At 58.4% G+C, this 17,468-nt stretch overlaps 1 protein-coding gene across 2 annotated transcripts in view; it reads left to right on the plus strand.

Annotated features, from left to right (window-relative positions):
- COL2A1 (collagen type II alpha 1 chain) overlaps positions 1–17,020 on the plus strand; it is a 31,771-nt gene extending 14,751 nt beyond the window's left edge. For both annotated transcript variants that reach the window (XM_009425516.5, XM_509026.9), the window contains exons 17-54: positions 171–215; positions 695–748; positions 2,269–2,367; positions 2,665–2,709; positions 2,802–2,900; positions 3,090–3,143; positions 3,534–3,641; positions 4,012–4,065; positions 4,151–4,249; positions 4,390–4,443; positions 4,884–4,982; positions 5,378–5,431; positions 5,837–5,890; positions 6,241–6,294; positions 6,539–6,592; positions 6,840–6,884; positions 7,031–7,129; positions 7,368–7,475; positions 7,817–7,870; positions 8,148–8,201; positions 8,582–8,635; positions 9,010–9,063; positions 9,317–9,424; positions 9,916–9,969; positions 10,415–10,468; positions 11,221–11,382; positions 11,581–11,688; positions 11,862–11,969; positions 12,325–12,378; positions 12,551–12,658; positions 12,823–12,876; positions 13,059–13,166; positions 13,411–13,464; positions 13,917–14,024; positions 14,382–14,670; positions 15,125–15,312; positions 15,656–15,898; positions 16,434–17,020. In XM_009425516.5, the coding sequence (XP_009423791.3) occupies positions 171–215; positions 695–748; positions 2,269–2,367; positions 2,665–2,709; positions 2,802–2,900; positions 3,090–3,143; positions 3,534–3,641; positions 4,012–4,065; positions 4,151–4,249; positions 4,390–4,443; positions 4,884–4,982; positions 5,378–5,431; positions 5,837–5,890; positions 6,241–6,294; positions 6,539–6,592; positions 6,840–6,884; positions 7,031–7,129; positions 7,368–7,475; positions 7,817–7,870; positions 8,148–8,201; positions 8,582–8,635; positions 9,010–9,063; positions 9,317–9,424; positions 9,916–9,969; positions 10,415–10,468; positions 11,221–11,382; positions 11,581–11,688; positions 11,862–11,969; positions 12,325–12,378; positions 12,551–12,658; positions 12,823–12,876; positions 13,059–13,166; positions 13,411–13,464; positions 13,917–14,024; positions 14,382–14,670; positions 15,125–15,312; positions 15,656–15,898; positions 16,434–16,580 (3,441 nt within the window). In that variant the 3' untranslated portion in view covers positions 16,581–17,020. The remainder of the gene's footprint in view (positions 1–170; positions 216–694; positions 749–2,268; positions 2,368–2,664; positions 2,710–2,801; positions 2,901–3,089; positions 3,144–3,533; positions 3,642–4,011; positions 4,066–4,150; positions 4,250–4,389; positions 4,444–4,883; positions 4,983–5,377; positions 5,432–5,836; positions 5,891–6,240; positions 6,295–6,538; positions 6,593–6,839; positions 6,885–7,030; positions 7,130–7,367; positions 7,476–7,816; positions 7,871–8,147; positions 8,202–8,581; positions 8,636–9,009; positions 9,064–9,316; positions 9,425–9,915; positions 9,970–10,414; positions 10,469–11,220; positions 11,383–11,580; positions 11,689–11,861; positions 11,970–12,324; positions 12,379–12,550; positions 12,659–12,822; positions 12,877–13,058; positions 13,167–13,410; positions 13,465–13,916; positions 14,025–14,381; positions 14,671–15,124; positions 15,313–15,655; positions 15,899–16,433) is intronic.
- The last annotated feature ends 448 nt before the right edge of the window (positions 17,021–17,468 follow it).

Below are 17,468 nucleotides of genomic sequence, written 5' to 3' on the forward strand. Positions count from 1 at the left end.
CACCCACTCACACAGACACCAAAACTGCAGCCCACACCTCGCCATCCTCGTGCTCTGCCCTGGGACACCCCAGGCACAGTGTGTCCTTCGTTTTCTGTAAGGGTGGGCTGGGAGCAGGGACGGACAGGGCCTGTGGGCACCTCTCATGGTCACTTCCTTCTTGCTCACAGGGTGCCCGAGGCAACGATGGTCAGCCAGGCCCCGCAGGGCCTCCGGTAAGTTCATTTCATCCTCAGCAGGTCATTGTTGCTGTGCTTTAAGTCCCGTTAAGCAGCCCAAGGCAGTCTGCAGGGCGTATTGGGTGCAACCACAACAGCACTCCGATGTCTACTGGAAAGGGGGAGGAAAGAGAAGAAGTTTGTAGATATCAATTGAGCATATCGATAACAAGCTTTGAAGCATGGGCTCATTTTCCTCAGCCATCCTTTCAGCAGTCTTTTTAGAGGAGGGAGGTCAAAGGAGTTTCTGCTTCTCACCACAGATGTAGTCAGAAACTTGCTTTGCCTTCTGAAGCCAGGCAAAGTTTCCTGGGGACGCTGGCAATGGGGACAATTTTCATCCAAGGCCTTTTAGCCACAATGGATATGGAGTGAAATCAGTACAGAGGAGGGAAGGAGTGTGAGGTGTGGGGGTGGCTCGCTTTGGAGGCCAGAACTGGCATTCACCTCTCTTCTCATCCGCCTACTCTCTCCAGGGTCCTGTCGGTCCTGCTGGTGGTCCTGGCTTCCCTGGTGCTCCTGGAGCCAAGGTACGTGCCCTGTTGTCCAGTCAGGAATTTCTGGGTGCTGAGAAGCTGTCCTTTCCCCGTAACCCTTGCTCATTGCTCCCTCAACAACCACCTGCTCCCTTCTGAGAAGTAGCTCCCCACCCCCCCCCCCCCACTGGCCCCTCCATCCAGGCAGGGCAAAAAGCCAGACACTCGCAGTCTCACCTGGAGGGAAAGTAAGACAGAAGATAAAATGTGGGAGATCCAGTTACAACTTTGGAGTGGGGAAAGGTGGACAGAGAAGAAGACGGGGATATACCATAGGCCTGGCAGGGGCAGAAGGCCAGGAGTGGCAGCACAGGGAAGCAAACCTAGGGGAGACCCAACAGCTGAGCAAGCTCGGGGCCCTGACGGGCACTGGAGGGAACTGGGCAGGGAAAAGGGCACAGGCAGGGAGCCCCTGCTCCCTTCTGGGTTTCTGCTTCATTTGGGGTGCCTGGCTCTTCCAAACCATGTTAAGGGAGTTCTCTGGAGGATTACTAGAGGCCAGTGGGAGGCCAGCCAGTTCAGGCACAGGCCTCTCAGCCCAGGAAGGATTCCAGTGTGAACGTCCCTGGGAATGAATAAGGAGCCTCCATGTGTCACTGGCATCAGGTTGCTTTTCCCCTCCTGGGGGTTTCCATGGCAACCAGACAGTGTCTGAGGTCCCGGAGCCGGGTGAAGGAGACCCATTGTGAAGAGGGACAGCGGAAGGTGAGGGGGGCTGACCTTTGGAAAATAATAATTACCACAGTGAAGCAGGAATGTTCTGAGAAGAAACCTGAGGAGGCTCTGCCCTCTCTCCAGGTCAGCAGCCCTCCCCAGGGACTCTGCCATCTAGAGTGGGTTGTAATTTTCAGGAAAAAATGAAAGTAAAAGCACAAGCCATTTTGTGGGGAGGGGGCTTGCCAGAGGCCCCCGCTAAGGGGAATTGGGCTGTATTGAGAGCAGGGAGGGGCAGAGTCCCCATGTGCTTTTGCCTTGGCTTTCTGGCTTACTGAGAACAGACTGGGGCCGGAGCCAGGGTGTCACTGTTCACCTGTCAGCCAGATGGGAGTGAGGTGGTGCTCTGAGCTGGGATGTTCAGAGACTTAGAAGGGACCTCAGTTCCTCAATAAAATAGAAAAACAGGAGGTGGGGGAGAGAGCGGTGTCCGTCCATCATCCCACGGTGCCAGGATGGCAGGGTCCCCAGCCCACGCTTTTCTGATGGTGTTGATGGAACAGCAGGTTGCCCATTGCTGTAGTATGTAGCTGTGCCGTGGCATGTGGAGGCTCACTGTGTAGAGATGAGGTAAGCAGTAGAGGAGGCAGGCGTGGGAAGTCATCAAGTCATCGGCTCGGTCAGGCAGGGAGAAAAACGGCAGCGTGAACTGTGTGTGAACGCACATGTTCATGTGCAGGGTTGGATGCATGTGCATAATTTAGTGCTGTGCTTGCAGCTGGCCCTGAGCTATTGCCCACCCACTAGAGGTCTGTGTCCCCTCTCTTCTTCTTCATTTCATCCTCCCTGTCTCTTCCCAGGGTGAAGCCGGCCCCACTGGTGCCCGTGGTCCTGAAGGTGCTCAAGGTCCTCGCGGTGAACCTGGTACTCCTGGGTCCCCTGGGCCTGCTGGTGCCTCCGTAAGTGCAGCTTCTCTTTGGCCTGGGGGGGTCTGGGGTCTGTGGCTTTGGAACTCTTGACTCTGTACTTTGCTCTGACAGTTGTGGGCTCCAACCACCAAACCTTCATTCTGGCCCAATGCCTGTCCCCATCTCTAGATGTATTCCCTTCTATCCCATCTTCCCCTTGAAACACATAGTGGGAATGTCCCTGAAATGGACAGCACCTATGCCAGGTCCCTGGATCTGGATCCCGGAGGGCTGGAGGTGGTTGGGGTTCATTCTTTGCTGCTTATTTGACAATGTCTCCTTTTTCAGGGTAACCCTGGAACAGATGGAATTCCTGGAGCCAAAGGATCTGCTGTGAGTGTTGCCCGTGGACTTTGCTACCCCAGGAGAGCCCAGTCCTGCCTCTCCCCTCTCCTGACACCCCTCCCTTCTTCTCATGCCCACAGGGTGCTCCTGGCATTGCTGGTGCTCCTGGCTTTCCTGGGCCACGGGGCCCTCCTGGCCCTCAAGGTGCAACTGGTCCTCTGGGCCCGAAAGGTCAGACGGTAAGAGCCCAAAGTGACCCCCAAGTTCCACTGACATCTCTGGAGTCAAACCCCATCACCCCTCTTTCCCATGCTCTCCTGCCCTGGCCTCACAGCGGCCTCCATCCGAGGGCATCTTGAACAGGGGTTCTGGGGAGGGGCAGGCTCCCTGGAGAGAATCTGGTGTGAGGACCTGCCTCTCTTTTCAAGGGTGAACCTGGTATTGCTGGCTTCAAAGGTGAACAAGGCCCCAAGGGAGAACCTGTGAGTATCTGCCCCCAAGCCCTTGTCTTCTCTGCTGCTGTTCTATGAGGCACAGGCCTCAGCCCCACTGACCCACCGCCTACCTCCTCCAGGGCTCTATCCCCCAATCTGGGTCCTTTCAGATTATGCCTGGAGGAGACTTAACAGGGCTGAGAAGGCCCAGATACAGCTTCAGCTCCCATCCTTGGTTTGGCCAGTGTGAACAGTTGGATCTTTAGCCCCTCTCACTTCCCTCTGCCCTGCCACGGCTCGTCCTTTATGGCCTCTCGTCCTCAAGCCACCCCCAGCCCTGAAACAGTTGCCAAGGCTACTTCCTCCATACTCTGAGTCGAGGCTTGCTCCAGGGCCAGGTGAAGGCTCACTCTGTTTCTCTTTTTTGCTGGTCCTCAGGGCCCTGCTGGCCCCCAGGGAGCCCCTGGACCCGCTGGTGAAGAAGGCAAGAGAGGTGCCCGTGGAGAGCCTGGTGGCGTTGGGCCCATCGGTCCCCCTGGAGAAAGAGTTAAGTGAATGAGGAGGCTCCATCCCATGGGGCCTGTGACCTCGAGAGGGAAGTGGAGTCCTTGTGGTCCGTGTTCTGGTCAAGTCCTGTGACTTTTCCGCATGTCATCCTCCTCTTTCTCCATCCACACCGCGGGGAGAGGGAGTCTGATCCTGAGTCGTGCCGCCAACCACCAGACTGACATGAAATAGTCTGAGCTCCTTCCCAGGAAGCGGGGCAGGCTCCAGAAGTTAACCTCTGAGAATCCTGCAGGCCACAGCTACTGCTCCCCAGAAATTGGGGTTGGTGGGTTAGCGGGATGGACCCGCTGGAGCCTGGCTGGTTTGGGGCTGTTCTCACTCACTGCCTCTCCTCCCTGTGGCTCCTTAGGGTGCTCCCGGCAACCGCGGTTTCCCAGGTCAAGATGGTCTGGCAGGTCCCAAGGTGAGTGGGAGAAGAGGGGCTGGGGTCCCTCCCTGCATCGCTGAGGTCACGTGGTATCCCACTGACTCCCTGTGTACCCTTGTAGGGAGCCCCTGGAGAGCGAGGGCCCAGTGGTCTTGCTGGCCCCAAGGGAGCCAACGGTGACCCTGGCCGTCCTGGAGAACCTGGCCTTCCTGGAGCCCGGGTAAGTAGCAGAGCTGCTGTTGCACTTGGCTTCAGACCCTCAGGCCCTTCCTGGCTGGCTCCTTCCAGCCCTGCACTGCCAGGATTGGGAGGTCCTGGGGCCGGCTCCTGACCCCACTCTCTTCTCTCTCCTGAACAAAGGGTCTCACTGGCCGCCCTGGTGATGCTGGTCCTCAAGGCAAAGTTGGCCCTTCTGTAAGTCTATACTCTGAGGGCTGCTAGGAGGGTGGGGAGATCTCCCTGGGGAAGCAAGGGAAAAGAGAGATGGAGTTTGGGTTAGGGAGGCCTGAAGTACTGTGAATTTTGAGAATTGTGACAGGGGGTAGATGGTAGGCACTGGGGCCAGATGTAACCTGTGCAGTAGCTGTGAGCACTGAAAATGCCACCCCAGTATGCATTCGGGGCTTATCCTTGGGGGAATGATGACATCGTGTGTGCACTTTCTGGGGCAGCTTTCTAAGTTCAGCCGTGTCTTGTTGTAGATGGGCCCATGGGTGTGATGTGGTCAATCCTAGATGCTGAGCATGTGTGGCTGGTGCCTAGTCCTGGGCCTGCCATGTAGGCCCTTAGTGGATGTTGGGTGGATGGATGTGGTCAGAGTGTCTATGTTCTGAGAATGGTGTTCTGTCTTTCAGGGAGCCCCTGGTGAAGACGGTCGTCCTGGACCTCCAGGTCCTCAGGGGGCTCGTGGGCAGCCTGGTGTCATGGGTTTCCCTGGCCCCAAAGGTGCCAACGTAAGTAATAATTTGCTCTTCTATTTCCTTCCATGTGGTGCTACCTACCTCCCTGCCCTCTTGGGGAAAGGGCTGGGTCCTGAGTAGAGTTTAACCAGGGACAGTGATGAGTGGGGCTCCTGTGCCATGGGTGGCAGTGGGGGTCTGTATGTGATTTGGGGAAAATCCATGGCCCCACAGAGCCTCGGGGCATTGCGGCCATAATTGTTCCATGTGGCAGTGCCCAGCAGGCTGGTTGCCATTATGGCCCCTGAACAGAAGAGAAGGGCTGGTACTTTGCTTTATCTTGGCTGTCCATCAGGATGTGGCCCCAAGCCTCAGTCCCTGCAGCCCGCTCTGCCCCCAACTCCCTCCCAAACCATCCGCCTCATGGCCCTGCCCTCTCTTTCCTTCAGGGCGAGCCTGGCAAAGCTGGTGAGAAGGGACTGCCTGGTGCTCCTGGTCTGAGGGTAAGTATCCTTCCCCGCTGCCCATGACTTGGTGTTGGCCGGGCATCTGCAGGGAGGACAGGGGAACAGCCTCCCCATGGCATGGTCCCGGGACCCCTCAGTATTGAGTGTTGATCTCTGTGGCTGAGCCCCATGCTGGCTGGGCCCTTTGGGTGTCTACACAGGGAGACTTCTGTTTGCCATTGGTCAGCAGGCCGGGGAGCTGGGGAAGGCTTCCATGCTGAGAACAGCTAAGAAAAGACGGGGCCTGGGAAGGAAGGGAGGGGAAGGTGTGGAAATGGAGCTCAGCTGGGGTACCGTGGAGGTCTGGAAACTCTGGGCCAGAAGTACCTTTGCCCAATCCTAGGGGGACTGCAAGCGGGAAGAAAAGCGTGTCATTGAATTTTCTTTTTCTCTTCTGTCTAGGGTCTTCCTGGCAAAGATGGTGAGACAGGTGCTGCAGGACCCCCTGGCCCTGCTGTAAGTACCTGCCCAGCCTCCCCAGGTGGCCCTGGGGGCAGGGGCTGGGAGGGGTGGGGGTGGGAGAGCCCATCCATTAATGGAGCTGACAGATGTGAATGTGGGCTGAGCTGGTACACCAGACTCACTCTGAGCTGAGGCAGGGTGTCCCAGGAGGCTGTGTGGACCCACATTGGTGGAGAGGAGTGTGGGTGGCTGATGGGAGTGCAGGGAGGCATGTATGCACTGTCTGAGCAGTGCAGGAAGACGCCTGTGCTGCCCACCCTGCTCACCTCCCCTGGGCCCTACTAGCTGTGGCTCTCAGGGTCTCTGGAACACTGGCTCAGCTCACCTTTTCTTTTCCACTGCAGGGACCTGCTGGTGAACGAGGCGAGCAGGGTGCTCCTGGGCCATCTGGGTTCCAGGTAGGTGGCTGGACCAGGCTCTCTGTGCAGTCCTTTGCCATACCCAGGGCTCCCTGGGACAGCAGCAGGCACTATCGGTGGAGGGCCCACACCTCTTGCAGGGTGCCAGGCATCGAGCCTTCCCTGCACCCCTGGCTGTCACTGCTGCTGCTTCCTTTCTTTGGGTCTGCCCTATACTGTGCCTCCCTGGGGGCCAGGGCAGCAAACTCACTCCTTTGCTAATGCTTGTCACTTCGGCTTCTAGGGACTTCCTGGCCCTCCTGGTCCCCCAGGTGAAGGTGGAAAACCAGGTGACCAGGTGAGTATGGGGCTCTTTGGACCTGCAACCTGTTTAGATAGGAAGGTCTTTTCTGATGCCTAGGAGGCAAGGGCAAGAGGGCATGAGGAACCCTGTGAGGCCTGGAAATGTCCTGGACCCATGTCCCAGCCTCCACAGATGACACAATCCCCCATGGGAGGAGTGATATTCAGCCCTGCTGTGGAGAATTGTTCAGGGGTCTGTGATATGAAGCCTTCACTCTCACACATCTTTCTTTGTTCTCCAGGGTGTTCCCGGTGAAGCTGGAGCCCCTGGCCTCGTGGGTCCCAGGGTGAGTGTCCTGTTGGCCAATGCGGGCTGCCTCCTTGGGCCTGCCCTGGGTCCTATGCTCCTGCTCCTTTCCCCACCTCCCTGCTTCTCCCTGGACCTTCTCCCTCACTGCTGTTGGTTGATCACTTCTTGGTGTCTCTGCCGCAGGGTGAACGAGGTTTCCCAGGTGAACGTGGCTCTCCCGGTGCCCAGGGCCTCCAGGGTCCCCGTGGCCTCCCCGGCACTCCTGGCACTGATGGTCCCAAAGTAAGTGAGGCTGCATCCTGTAGGGGTCTTCGTGGTAGCCTGGGAGTCCCACTGAGCAGGGAGAAGAGGAGCGGGCTCAGGAGGAATGAAGAACAGAAGTGGGGGGAGCTGGAAAGGAGGGCTACATGGGAGGAAGGGAAGGAAGAGGGGTTTGGGGCCCTGGTTACCCAGGCTCCATGAACATGGGTTCAGGGAGAGGTGCTGTCCACTACAGACTCCCTCTTACCTCCCTCCCCAGGGTGCATCTGGCCCAGCAGGCCCCCCTGGGGCTCAGGGCCCTCCAGGTCTTCAGGGAATGCCTGGCGAGAGGGGAGCAGCTGGTATCGCTGGGCCCAAAGGCGACAGGGTAAGTACTGAGGTTACAGCCTCTCACCAAAGCTGTGGCTTTGCCACATTCCTGCCCCTTGTGATCGCTTCCGTTCCCTCATGGCACCTGGTGATGAGGGTTTCTGTTAGCCCTTTTTGAGGAGCTTAAAGACTCCTTTCCAAAGCTCCCTGCCTTTTAGTGACATCCTTTCCCCTGTTCCTTCATCTCACCCCTGCTGCTCCTCACCCACCCTGAGACCACAGCAAATTCCTCTTGGGCAGGGACTGGGCTTTCCCTAGCACCCCAGCCTGGGTAGGACTGAGCAAACCATGGGGGTCCTGGGGTGCCCGGCTGAGGCGGCTGGTTTTCTCTTCCCTCAGGGTGACGTTGGTGAGAAAGGCCCTGAGGGAGCCCCTGGAAAGGATGGTGGACGAGTAAGTGAATGCGGGCTGCTGGACTGCTGGGCATTAGGATCCTAGCCCTGCACCCAGGAGAGCAGGAGAGAGGGCTGGGCAGTCTGCCACTGGGGTCCCTGGTCCTGTCTCTGTCGGGGCTGGGCAACTGCAGGGACTTCTCTGTTAAAATGGGGCCAGAGGGTAAGTGGGAGCTCTGGAGGCGGTGGGAGCACGCACCAAGGTTGGCTTGGTGCCGGGCCGCACGTGCTCGGCTGGCTCAGCCTGCCTCCCTCACCTCTACCTGCTCTCCCCGCAGGGCCTGACAGGTCCCATTGGCCCCCCTGGCCCAGCTGGTGCTAACGGCGAGAAGGTGAGTCCCGGCTCCTTTCCTCTCCACACCTTGCCTCCCTGTCACACCTCCTTCTTATCTCCTGCCAAAGGCGGTTCTGTCTTGTCCTCCCTCACCACTGTCACCCTCGGCCAAGGCTGTAAGGAGTGAAGAGGGGGTCCTCTCAGAAGTGAAGCCACTGGCAGTGTTCCCTGTTGGGTGGGGCAACTGGGCTGGGGTAAACACGCATTCAGCAGAGGCCCTCGAGAGGGTGCGGGTATGGGCTGCACAGTAACACAGGCTGTGCCAGGGGGACCTGGAGCCCCCTTCCCACGAGCAAGGCCCCCCAAATGCACTTTGCCCTCTCCCACTCTGCCTCCCCACCTTCTTACCCCAGCTCTTCCTCCCTTCCCCACCCTCAGGGAGAAGTTGGACCTCCTGGTCCTGCAGGAAGTGCTGGTGCTCGTGGCGCTCCGGTGAGTGTCTGCCCCTCTGAGCCTGGCTCTGCCCGAGGCCCCTGGGAACCAGAGAGCCAGGGAGTCGGCGCAGGCCCTCATGCTGCCTGGTGGCCCTGTGTGCTGCCAGGCACTGGCTCCCTCCCTACCCGCTGGGTCTAGGGTGGGAGGAGAGATGGGAAGGGAAGGGGGAAGGCACGTCACTCCCATCATGTGTTCAGGGTGAGGGCTTTTGGGTTAACAGAGCCTCTGCCTGCGTTCAGGACTAAGGCTGCTTTCAGATCCCCGTCTCTGGGGAACAGGAGGCTGGGCAGGGCCCAAGGGGCTCTTGGAGGGGAGCAGAAGCAGGTCAGGCAGCGGGGCCTGACCTCTCGCCATGCCCCCTTCTCTCACAGGGTGAACGTGGAGAGACTGGGCCCCCCGGACCAGCGGGATTTGCTGGGCCTCCTGTGAGTATCTCTGTCCATCCTCCTGGGTCCCTCCACTCAGGCCAGTTCCACATCCAGCACCCTCGGGCATCGGAGCTTGTCGGGGAGGGAAATGGATGCTCCTCTCCTCTCCTTTCCCGCCTCCATACTAATAGAACCATCATGTCCAGACCAGGACACACATGCAGATACTCACAGAGTCTCCCGCTCTTCTGGAAGAGCTCCAGGGTTTTAGCCTGCCCCTCATTCACCTGCTTCCTCCTTCCCATTATAGGGTGCTGATGGCCAGCCTGGGGCCAAGGGTGAGCAAGGAGAGGCCGGCCAGAAAGGCGATGCTGGTGCCCCTGGTCCTCAGGGCCCCTCTGGAGCACCTGGGCCTCAGGTGGGTAACGCTGCACTCCAAGAATTGTTCCCTCAAGGAAGGGCTCCTGGCGTGCAGATGGGAGGGCCCCAGCAGGCTGCACAGAGGATGGTTCGCAGGCCTGGGAACACCCCCATGTTGGTAGAAGGAGCTTCCATGTGGCATGTGGGCTGTGTGGGTGGGGTGTAGGGACTGACAGAGTACAGGCTGGCCACAGCCAGCCAGAACCAAGCTGCTGATCTCCTGGGGAGGAGGGGGCGGTGGCAGGAAGAGCTTCCCGGGAGGCCAGACCCCAGACGGGTTCTGTGGTTGCCTGACAGGCTTCTCCTAGAACACAAGTCTCCTGCGGCAGAGGGGACAGAGCTGCCTGTGGCAGCCTCTTCAGGCTGGGTTTTTAGTGCCAAGAAAGCTGCATCTTCGAAAACCTCAGGGGTCCATTGTTGGGGCTCAGACAGAAGCCCACTGTCTTCCTTGGGCCACTGGGCCTCACTGTCTCCCTCTTTCCTTTCCAGGGTCCTACTGGAGTGACTGGTCCTAAAGGAGCCCGAGGTGCCCAAGGCCCCCCGGTGAGTGAGGCCTCTGATACCCCACCCTGCACCTCACAAAGAGGCCTGGCCCCAGAGGCTCCCATGGCGGGGGGTGTTCTGGGATGCCCCCGACTGTTTTCCCAGCCCTGCGTTGGTCCCCAGCCTAAGCCCACGCACAGCCAGGTGGGAGAGAGGGCGCCTGTGGGCTGGGTGCACTGTGGTCCCAGATTCCCCAGCCCGAGGCTTGCCCCTCGTTCAGCTCCCTGAAGTGCTGACTGTGGAAACCGGAGGCAGGGAAACAGCCTGTGCCTGCTTCTATGGCCAGACCCGGGGGCCCTTTCTCCCTCCCTGGCTCCCCCTTGCTGCTTTGCAGTCCCTCGCCCTTTCCATACCAGGCTCTGAGACCACCCCCGCCCCCCGCCCATTTTAATCTCAAACCTCCTGAGGGCTTGAGGTTCTCAGGGGCTCTCCTCTCCCCACACAGGGAGCCACTGGATTCCCTGGAGCTGCTGGCCGCGTTGGACCCCCAGGCTCCAATGTAAGTGATGCTCCTGGCATGAGAGGCACAGGCAGGCATGGAATAGCCTGGCCCAGCACCCAACAGGGTCTGGAGAGCTCCAGGCTGGCCTTCACTCCTCTGAGTCCGTTCCTGCCCCCTGGAGGAGTAGCTAACTGATCATGGGGACCTATCCCCTGAGGGTGGCTGGGGGCAGGGTTGTGGCCCTGCTGTTAGCCATGGGTGGCTGCCCTGCTGGCTCGGTGGGCAGGACAGGGCTGCCATGATTACCTTCATCCTGGACAGATGTTTCTTGAGCATGTTCTGTGCACTTGTCTGTGTGCTTTAAAGCAAGTCCGCATGTCCTGGGTCGCTCTCAGGGAGTTTGCATGGAGGGAGCAGTGGTGATGAACTCACTGGGTTCACCAGCGCCATAGGCAGAGGGAGCAAGTGCTGGGGGCAAGCTCAGGGGTCAGAGGGGCAGGGCTGGAGCGGCTCCTGAGGAAGGGGGATTGAGGACAAAGGGAGGAGGGAGGAGAGATTCCAAGTAGATGGGAGAAAGCAAAGCAAGCAGGAGCTGGAGAAGTTGGGGCTGGCTGCCCAGAGCTGTCTCACATGGTGAGAAGGTTGCAGCGGTAGATTGGGGTTGGGGGGGTTAAGCTGCTTGCCCTTAGTGTGGGGAGGTAGAGAAGCCCCCAGAGAGGAAACTGCTGTCACTGAGGCCACAGTGACTTTGGCAGCCTGGATGAGGAAGGGCGAGATGAGTCCTCACTTCCCGCATTTTCTCCTTCTAGGGCAACCCTGGACCCCCTGGTCCCCCTGGTCCTTCTGGAAAAGATGGTCCCAAAGGTGCTCGAGGAGACAGCGGTCCCCCTGGCCGAGCTGGTGAACCCGGCCTCCAAGGTCCTGCTGGACCCCCTGGCGAGAAGGGAGAGCCTGGAGATGACGGTCCCTCTGTAAGTCCCTCACCAGGCCCATGCCAAGGTCCCTGGGAGCAGGGTCGTGAGTGGCTTCTGAGCTCACAGAGCATGGGGTAGGAGGGAGCAGGGGCCGTGGGGATGCCAGGGAGCGGGGCTGCACAGACAGAGCTGTGCTGAGAGGACAGAAGAGGCTGGGCCACTGTCAGTTCTCATCTCCCGCCTCTCCTCTCTCAGGGTGCTGAAGGTCCACCAGGTCCCCAGGGTCTGGCTGGTCAGAGAGGCATCGTCGGTCTGCCTGGGCAACGTGGTGAGAGAGGATTCCCTGGCTTGCCTGGCCCATCGGTGAGTGTGGGGTATCCCTCCCTCCATCCAAGCTGGGCCCTGCCTGCCAAGGCTTCTACCTCCCTCAGCACCCTCAGGACTGTCCCTTGTCTGCCCTCTCCCTGAAGGGTCAGTGGGCCCTGGGCAGGGGTGCTTACCACTTGCACTCATCATCCATGTCTCTGTCCCTCCAGGGTGAGCCCGGCAAGCAGGGTGCTCCTGGAGCATCTGGAGACAGAGGTCCTCCTGGCCCCGTGGGTCCTCCTGGCCTGACAGGTCCTGCAGGTGAACCTGGACGAGAGGTGAGCAGTGAGACCCCCTGGGGTGGCCCTGATTGAGGAGAGGGGCCCTGTGAGTCTCTGTGCTGGGTCAGCCAGGACAAGTCCCAGTCAGGGCCCTGGAGAAGGGGGTGGCAGTGTCGGCCGACAGGCCTGAAAGCCTAGGTACAATGGGAAGGTTGTTGGGGAGAGAGACGGGCATAGAGACCAAGGGCTGCTTCCGGAAGGAGGAGGGAAACTTGGTGAGGAAACTTTGGCTTCAAAGTGTGAGTGAGTTGGGCAGAAGAGGAGAGGCCTGGGCTTCTGAGACGGGCTGGGGGAGCAGAGGGGAGATGGGCAGGAAGCAGCTCTAAATGCATTCTTGTTTCACTTTGTCCAGGGAAGCCCTGGTGCTGATGGCCCCCCTGGCAGAGATGGCGCGGCTGGAGTCAAGGTGAGTGTCTGGTGTCTGTGTGTGCAGTGGGTTGGGGAGGACATTGCCTCGGGCCTGACAGGTCAGCTGGGGGTGGCAGGTTGGAACCAGTCTCATCTCAGCCTAGAAGGACCTTCTGTTCCTGTCTCTTCTGGAACATTCTTCTCTGAGCCTGAGACCTCTCTCCTGACAGGGTGATCGTGGTGAGACTGGTGCTGTGGGAGCTCCTGGAGCCCCTGGGCCCCCTGGCTCCCCTGGCCCCGCTGGTCCAACTGGCAAGCAAGGAGACAGAGGAGAAGCTGTAAGTATCCTGAATTCAGTAAAAGCTGCCTTCCCCTGCGCGATGGGACTGAGGCAGTCCCTGGGTTTCCGCAGTCTCTGGACTAAGGAGCGGTGGCCTCAGATGCAGAGGAGGCCTCCACCTGTCCTGGCTTTTCTCTGACGCTGCGCTCACTCTCTCCTCAGGGTGCACAAGGCCCCATGGGACCCTCAGGACCAGCTGGAGCCCGGGGAATCCAGGTGAGTATCCAAGTGTCCTGCACTGAGTCCCCACGAGGGATAGGCTGGGAGGGCAGCCAGCCTCCAGGTGGTTCCTGGGCCTCCAGCCCTGTGGTTCCGGGGATTCCTCAGCTTGGGTGGGACAGGAGGGGGCTCCTGTCCTGGCCCTGACCTGACTCAATCTGTGTCTGTCTTGTTCCCAGGGTCCTCAAGGCCCCAGAGGTGACAAAGGAGAGGCTGGAGAGCCTGGCGAGAGAGGCCTGAAGGGACACCGTGGCTTCACTGGTCTGCAGGGTCTGCCCGGCCCTCCTGTGAGTGTCACTGCCTGCGTGGGACTTCCCGAGGCCTCCTGCCACACAGAGCCCACTTGAGCTCCCTGTGCTGCCAGGACAGCTTGGGATCACCCTAAGCAGTTTCTAGGATTTCCTCAGGGCTGGAGGGAGGAGGAAGTGGAAAGGGAATGGGGCTGGGACATAAAGCTGCTCCCCCAGCTCCCAGAATATAGATAGATATGTCTGTGCTGACCGTGGCCTTTTGCCTCTTCCTTCTACACAGGGTCCTTCTGGAGACCAAGGTGCTTCTGGTCCTGCTGGTCCTTCTGGCCCTAGAGTAAGTGACATGGAGTTGGAAGATGGAGGGGGCCCTTCAGAGAGTGTGGGCCTGTGTTCCCATGGGGAGGGAAATGCTGCTTCTTCTGGGGAAGCTGTGGGCTCAGGGGTCCTCACTCAGTAATGGGGGCAGGACTGGCTCATATGCCTATGGCCAGAAAAGCACCTGAGGCCACAATGGCTGTAAGACAAACATGAATCAGCCTCTCGCTGTCAGACAGACCCCTGGGAACAGCATTTTACAAAGAGGAGCTTAGGAGGGTAGGCAAGCCATGGAGCTATCCTGCTGGTTCTTGGCCAAATAGAGACCAACTTAGGGTTCCATGACTGAGCATGTGAAGAACTGGGGGCGGAGTGGCTGGTGCTATCAGGACAGCCACCTACCCAGCCCCAGCGACTCCCCAGCCTTCCCTGTGGTGACGATTCTTTCCTCACGACCTCTCTCTCTTGCAGGGTCCTCCTGGCCCCGTCGGTCCCTCTGGCAAAGATGGTGCTAATGGAATCCCTGGCCCCATTGGGCCTCCTGGTCCCCGTGGACGATCAGGCGAAACCGGCCCTGCTGTAAGTGTCCTGACTCCTTCCCTGCTGTCGAGGTGTCCCTACCATCCGGGAGGCTTGAGCTCTTTTTTGCTCAGGGCCTCTTTTAGGGCATCAGCCTGCAGCTAACAGTGATGGCATCCTTTATCCTGAGGTCTCCTCAGAGGTCACAGGGCCCATGATCAGTGCTGGGAAACTGAAGAGAAGGGCTAAGGAAGAAATAGACATGGTGCTGTGGTTTCCTTGGTCCTCGCCTGCTACACCTCCGCCCCACCCATGGGGCTGGGAAGAGGGACACTCTAGTACATTCTAGCAAATGGGGATGGACATGGAGGGGCACTTTCACACAATCCTGGCTGATCTCTCTGTTTCCTGCTGCAGGGTCCTCCTGGAAATCCTGGACCCCCTGGTCCTCCAGGTCCCCCCGGCCCTGGCATCGACATGTCCGCCTTTGCTGGCTTAGGCCCGAGAGAGAAGGGCCCCGACCCCCTGCAGTACATGCGGGCCGACCAGGCAGCCGGTGGCCTGAGACAGCATGACGCCGAGGTGGATGCCACACTCAAGTCCCTCAACAATCAGATTGAGAGCATCCGCAGCCCCGAGGGCTCCCGCAAGAACCCTGCTCGCACCTGCAGAGACCTGAAACTCTGCCACCCTGAGTGGAAGAGTGGTAAGCTTGGAGAACAGGATCCCCTGCCCCGGGAAGCAGGGAGTCATCCCTTAGGCCTAGCAGCAAGGGAGGAGATGCCCCCTAGTACAGGGCAGAGCTGGGCCTGGAAGGTTCTGCCAGAGGGTTCCTCTCTTATTTCACAGCAGAGAAGCTGCAGCCCTGGCCCCTGTCCTGCCATGGCTACCTGGCCGAGGTGACCTCAGGGTGGACTCCATCCACCAGCTGGGCACTGCTTCTGCTCTCTTTGCATGTGTTCTTCCTTAGGGCTGGACTTAGCTCATGCAGATCTCCCTGCCCCTGCATCCTCCCAGGTCCCCCTCCTTTCAGGCCACATGTGAACCTCATCCCTTGTCCCTGTAGGCCTCTCTGTCTCTTTCAGTCAGGCCTGGGTCTCTCAAGCTTTTGTGTCTGTGCCTGTCTGAGCCCCCATGGGTGCTGCCTCTTCCCCCTGCAGGAGACTACTGGATTGACCCCAACCAAGGCTGCACCTTGGACGCCATGAAGGTTTTCTGCAACATGGAGACTGGCGAGACTTGCGTCTACCCCAACCCAGCAAACGTTCCCAAGAAGAACTGGTGGAGCAGCAAGAGCAAGGAGAAGAAACACATCTGGTTTGGAGAAACCATCAATGGTGGCTTCCATGTGAGTACCTGGGTGCCCTAGATGATGAGCAGAGATGGCTCCTCAAACTCTTTCTTTTCTTTCTCCCTGGAAGCTTTTAGCACCTTCCCCATATTTTCCTCCAGTTTTCTGTTGGGCTTGAGAGGAGGGAAAGAGGAGGAAAAGTATTTTTTCCCCACGTGGAGGTGGGAAAAGAGGTCCTCTGAACTTGCTCCACTCCTGGAAGCAAAAATGTCCAACTAGCTCCCTGCTGCCCCAGTACCCGTGAGGTCCTTGAACCATGAACTCTTGGCAGCCCCTACAGCCCCTGGTCCCATTGAATGCCAGCTCCCAGGCCTCACACTGCCGCTCTCTGCCCCAACAGTTCAGCTATGGAGATGACAATCTGGCTCCCAACACTGCCAACGTCCAGATGACCTTCCTACGCCTGCTGTCCACGGAAGGCTCCCAGAACATCACCTACCACTGCAAGAACAGCATTGCCTATCTGGACGAAGCAGCTGGCAACCTCAAGAAGGCCCTGCTCATCCAGGGCTCCAATGACGTGGAGATCCGGGCAGAGGGCAATAGCAGGTTCACGTACACTGCCCTGAAGGATGGCTGCACGGTGAGTGGGGCTGCCAGAGAGAAGAGCTGCCTGTGCCCAAACTGCCTGGAGCAGGGCTGAGGGTTGGCCTGCGGCAGCTGTCAGGTCCTAAAGTGACAGGATCATCAGAGACATGAGTTTGAGGGTCATGTAGAGAAGATAGGCTGAGTGACAGGTGAGAGAGAGGCACATATCATTCCATCTTCTCCATTCCCCTGGCTCAGGGGAACAAAACCCTACCTGGAACCCAGTGACTGCTGTAGAAGTGTTCTCGCAATGTGTACAGGGTGAAGAAGCGGTCACAGGTTGGGAGCTCACTGTGGGGAGTGGGGAAGGAGGGGAAGGGCAGGGTGGAGGAGGGCCCTGCCGCTAAGGATAGGAGTTGAAGTGGAGAGGCCTTTGGCAAGCCAAGAAGAGGTCTCAGGAGCCCCCTCAGTGTGGTTCAACCTTGTAGGCTCTGATGCTCGCCAGTTTGTTCAGTTTTGGGCTTCTGGGCAGCTGGAACTGGGTAGCAAGGCATCTACTGAACAGAGCCTCCTCCTTTTTTCTCCCCTAGAAACACACCGGTAAGTGGGGCAAGACTGATATCGAGTACCGGTCACAGAAGACCTCACGCCTCCCCATCATTGACATTGCACCCATGGACATAGGAGGGCCCGAGCAGGAATTCGGTGTGGACATAGGGCCGGTCTGCTTCTTGTAAAAACCTGAACCCAGAAACAACACAATCCGTTGCAAACCCAAAGGACCCAAGTACTTTCCAATCTCAGTCACTCTAGGACTCTGCACTGAATGGCTGACCTGACCTGATGTCCATTCATCCCACCCTCTCACAGTTCGGACTTTTCTCCCCTCTCTTTCTAAGAGACCTGAACTGGGCAGACTGCAAAATAAAATCTCGGTGTTCTATTTATTTATTGTCTTCCTGTAAGACCTTCGGGTCAAGGCAGAGGCAGGAAACTAACTGGTGTGAGTCAAATGCCCCCTGAGTGACTGCCCCCAGCCCAGGCCAGAAGACCTCCCTTCAGGTGCCGGGCACAGGAACTGTGTGTGTCCTACACAATGGTGCTATTCTGTGTCAAACACCTCTGTATTTTTTAAAACATCAATTGATATTAAAAATGAAAAGATTATTGGAAAGTACATATTGACTTGTGGTTTGTTCTTTAGTTTGTTTTCCATTAATCCTCCGTTCTGTAGGCATGCCCAAATAGCAGTCCTAAGGACTTCTTCTGTTGATTTTTCAACCGAGAGTAAGGACACTGAAGCCACACCGCCAGGGTTAGCAGCCTCACACAAACATGAACTTGCCTCTCTGGTAAACCTTGGCACTATGTGGAACCCCTTGTTGAACAGGACCAGAAACCAAAACTTGAGAAGGGAGGTATGCTAGAGGGAGGGCATTGCTCTTGAAGGTAAACACTGAACACAGCTCTATGACACATTAGTGCCCTGCCAGCTTAGGGTGTAAGACCACATGTGGGCTGCATCCTGCTGGATCGGAGACGTGGGAGATACTCCCTCGAGAAAGGAAGAAGACAGGGGAGCAAATCCTGCAGGGGCCCGTGGTTAAGTGCACACGATCAATCTG

This window comes from Pan troglodytes, chromosome 10 (assembly GCF_028858775.2).
Source record: "Pan troglodytes isolate AG18354 chromosome 10, NHGRI_mPanTro3-v2.0_pri, whole genome shotgun sequence".
NCBI lineage: Eukaryota > Metazoa > Chordata > Mammalia > Primates > Hominidae > Pan > Pan troglodytes.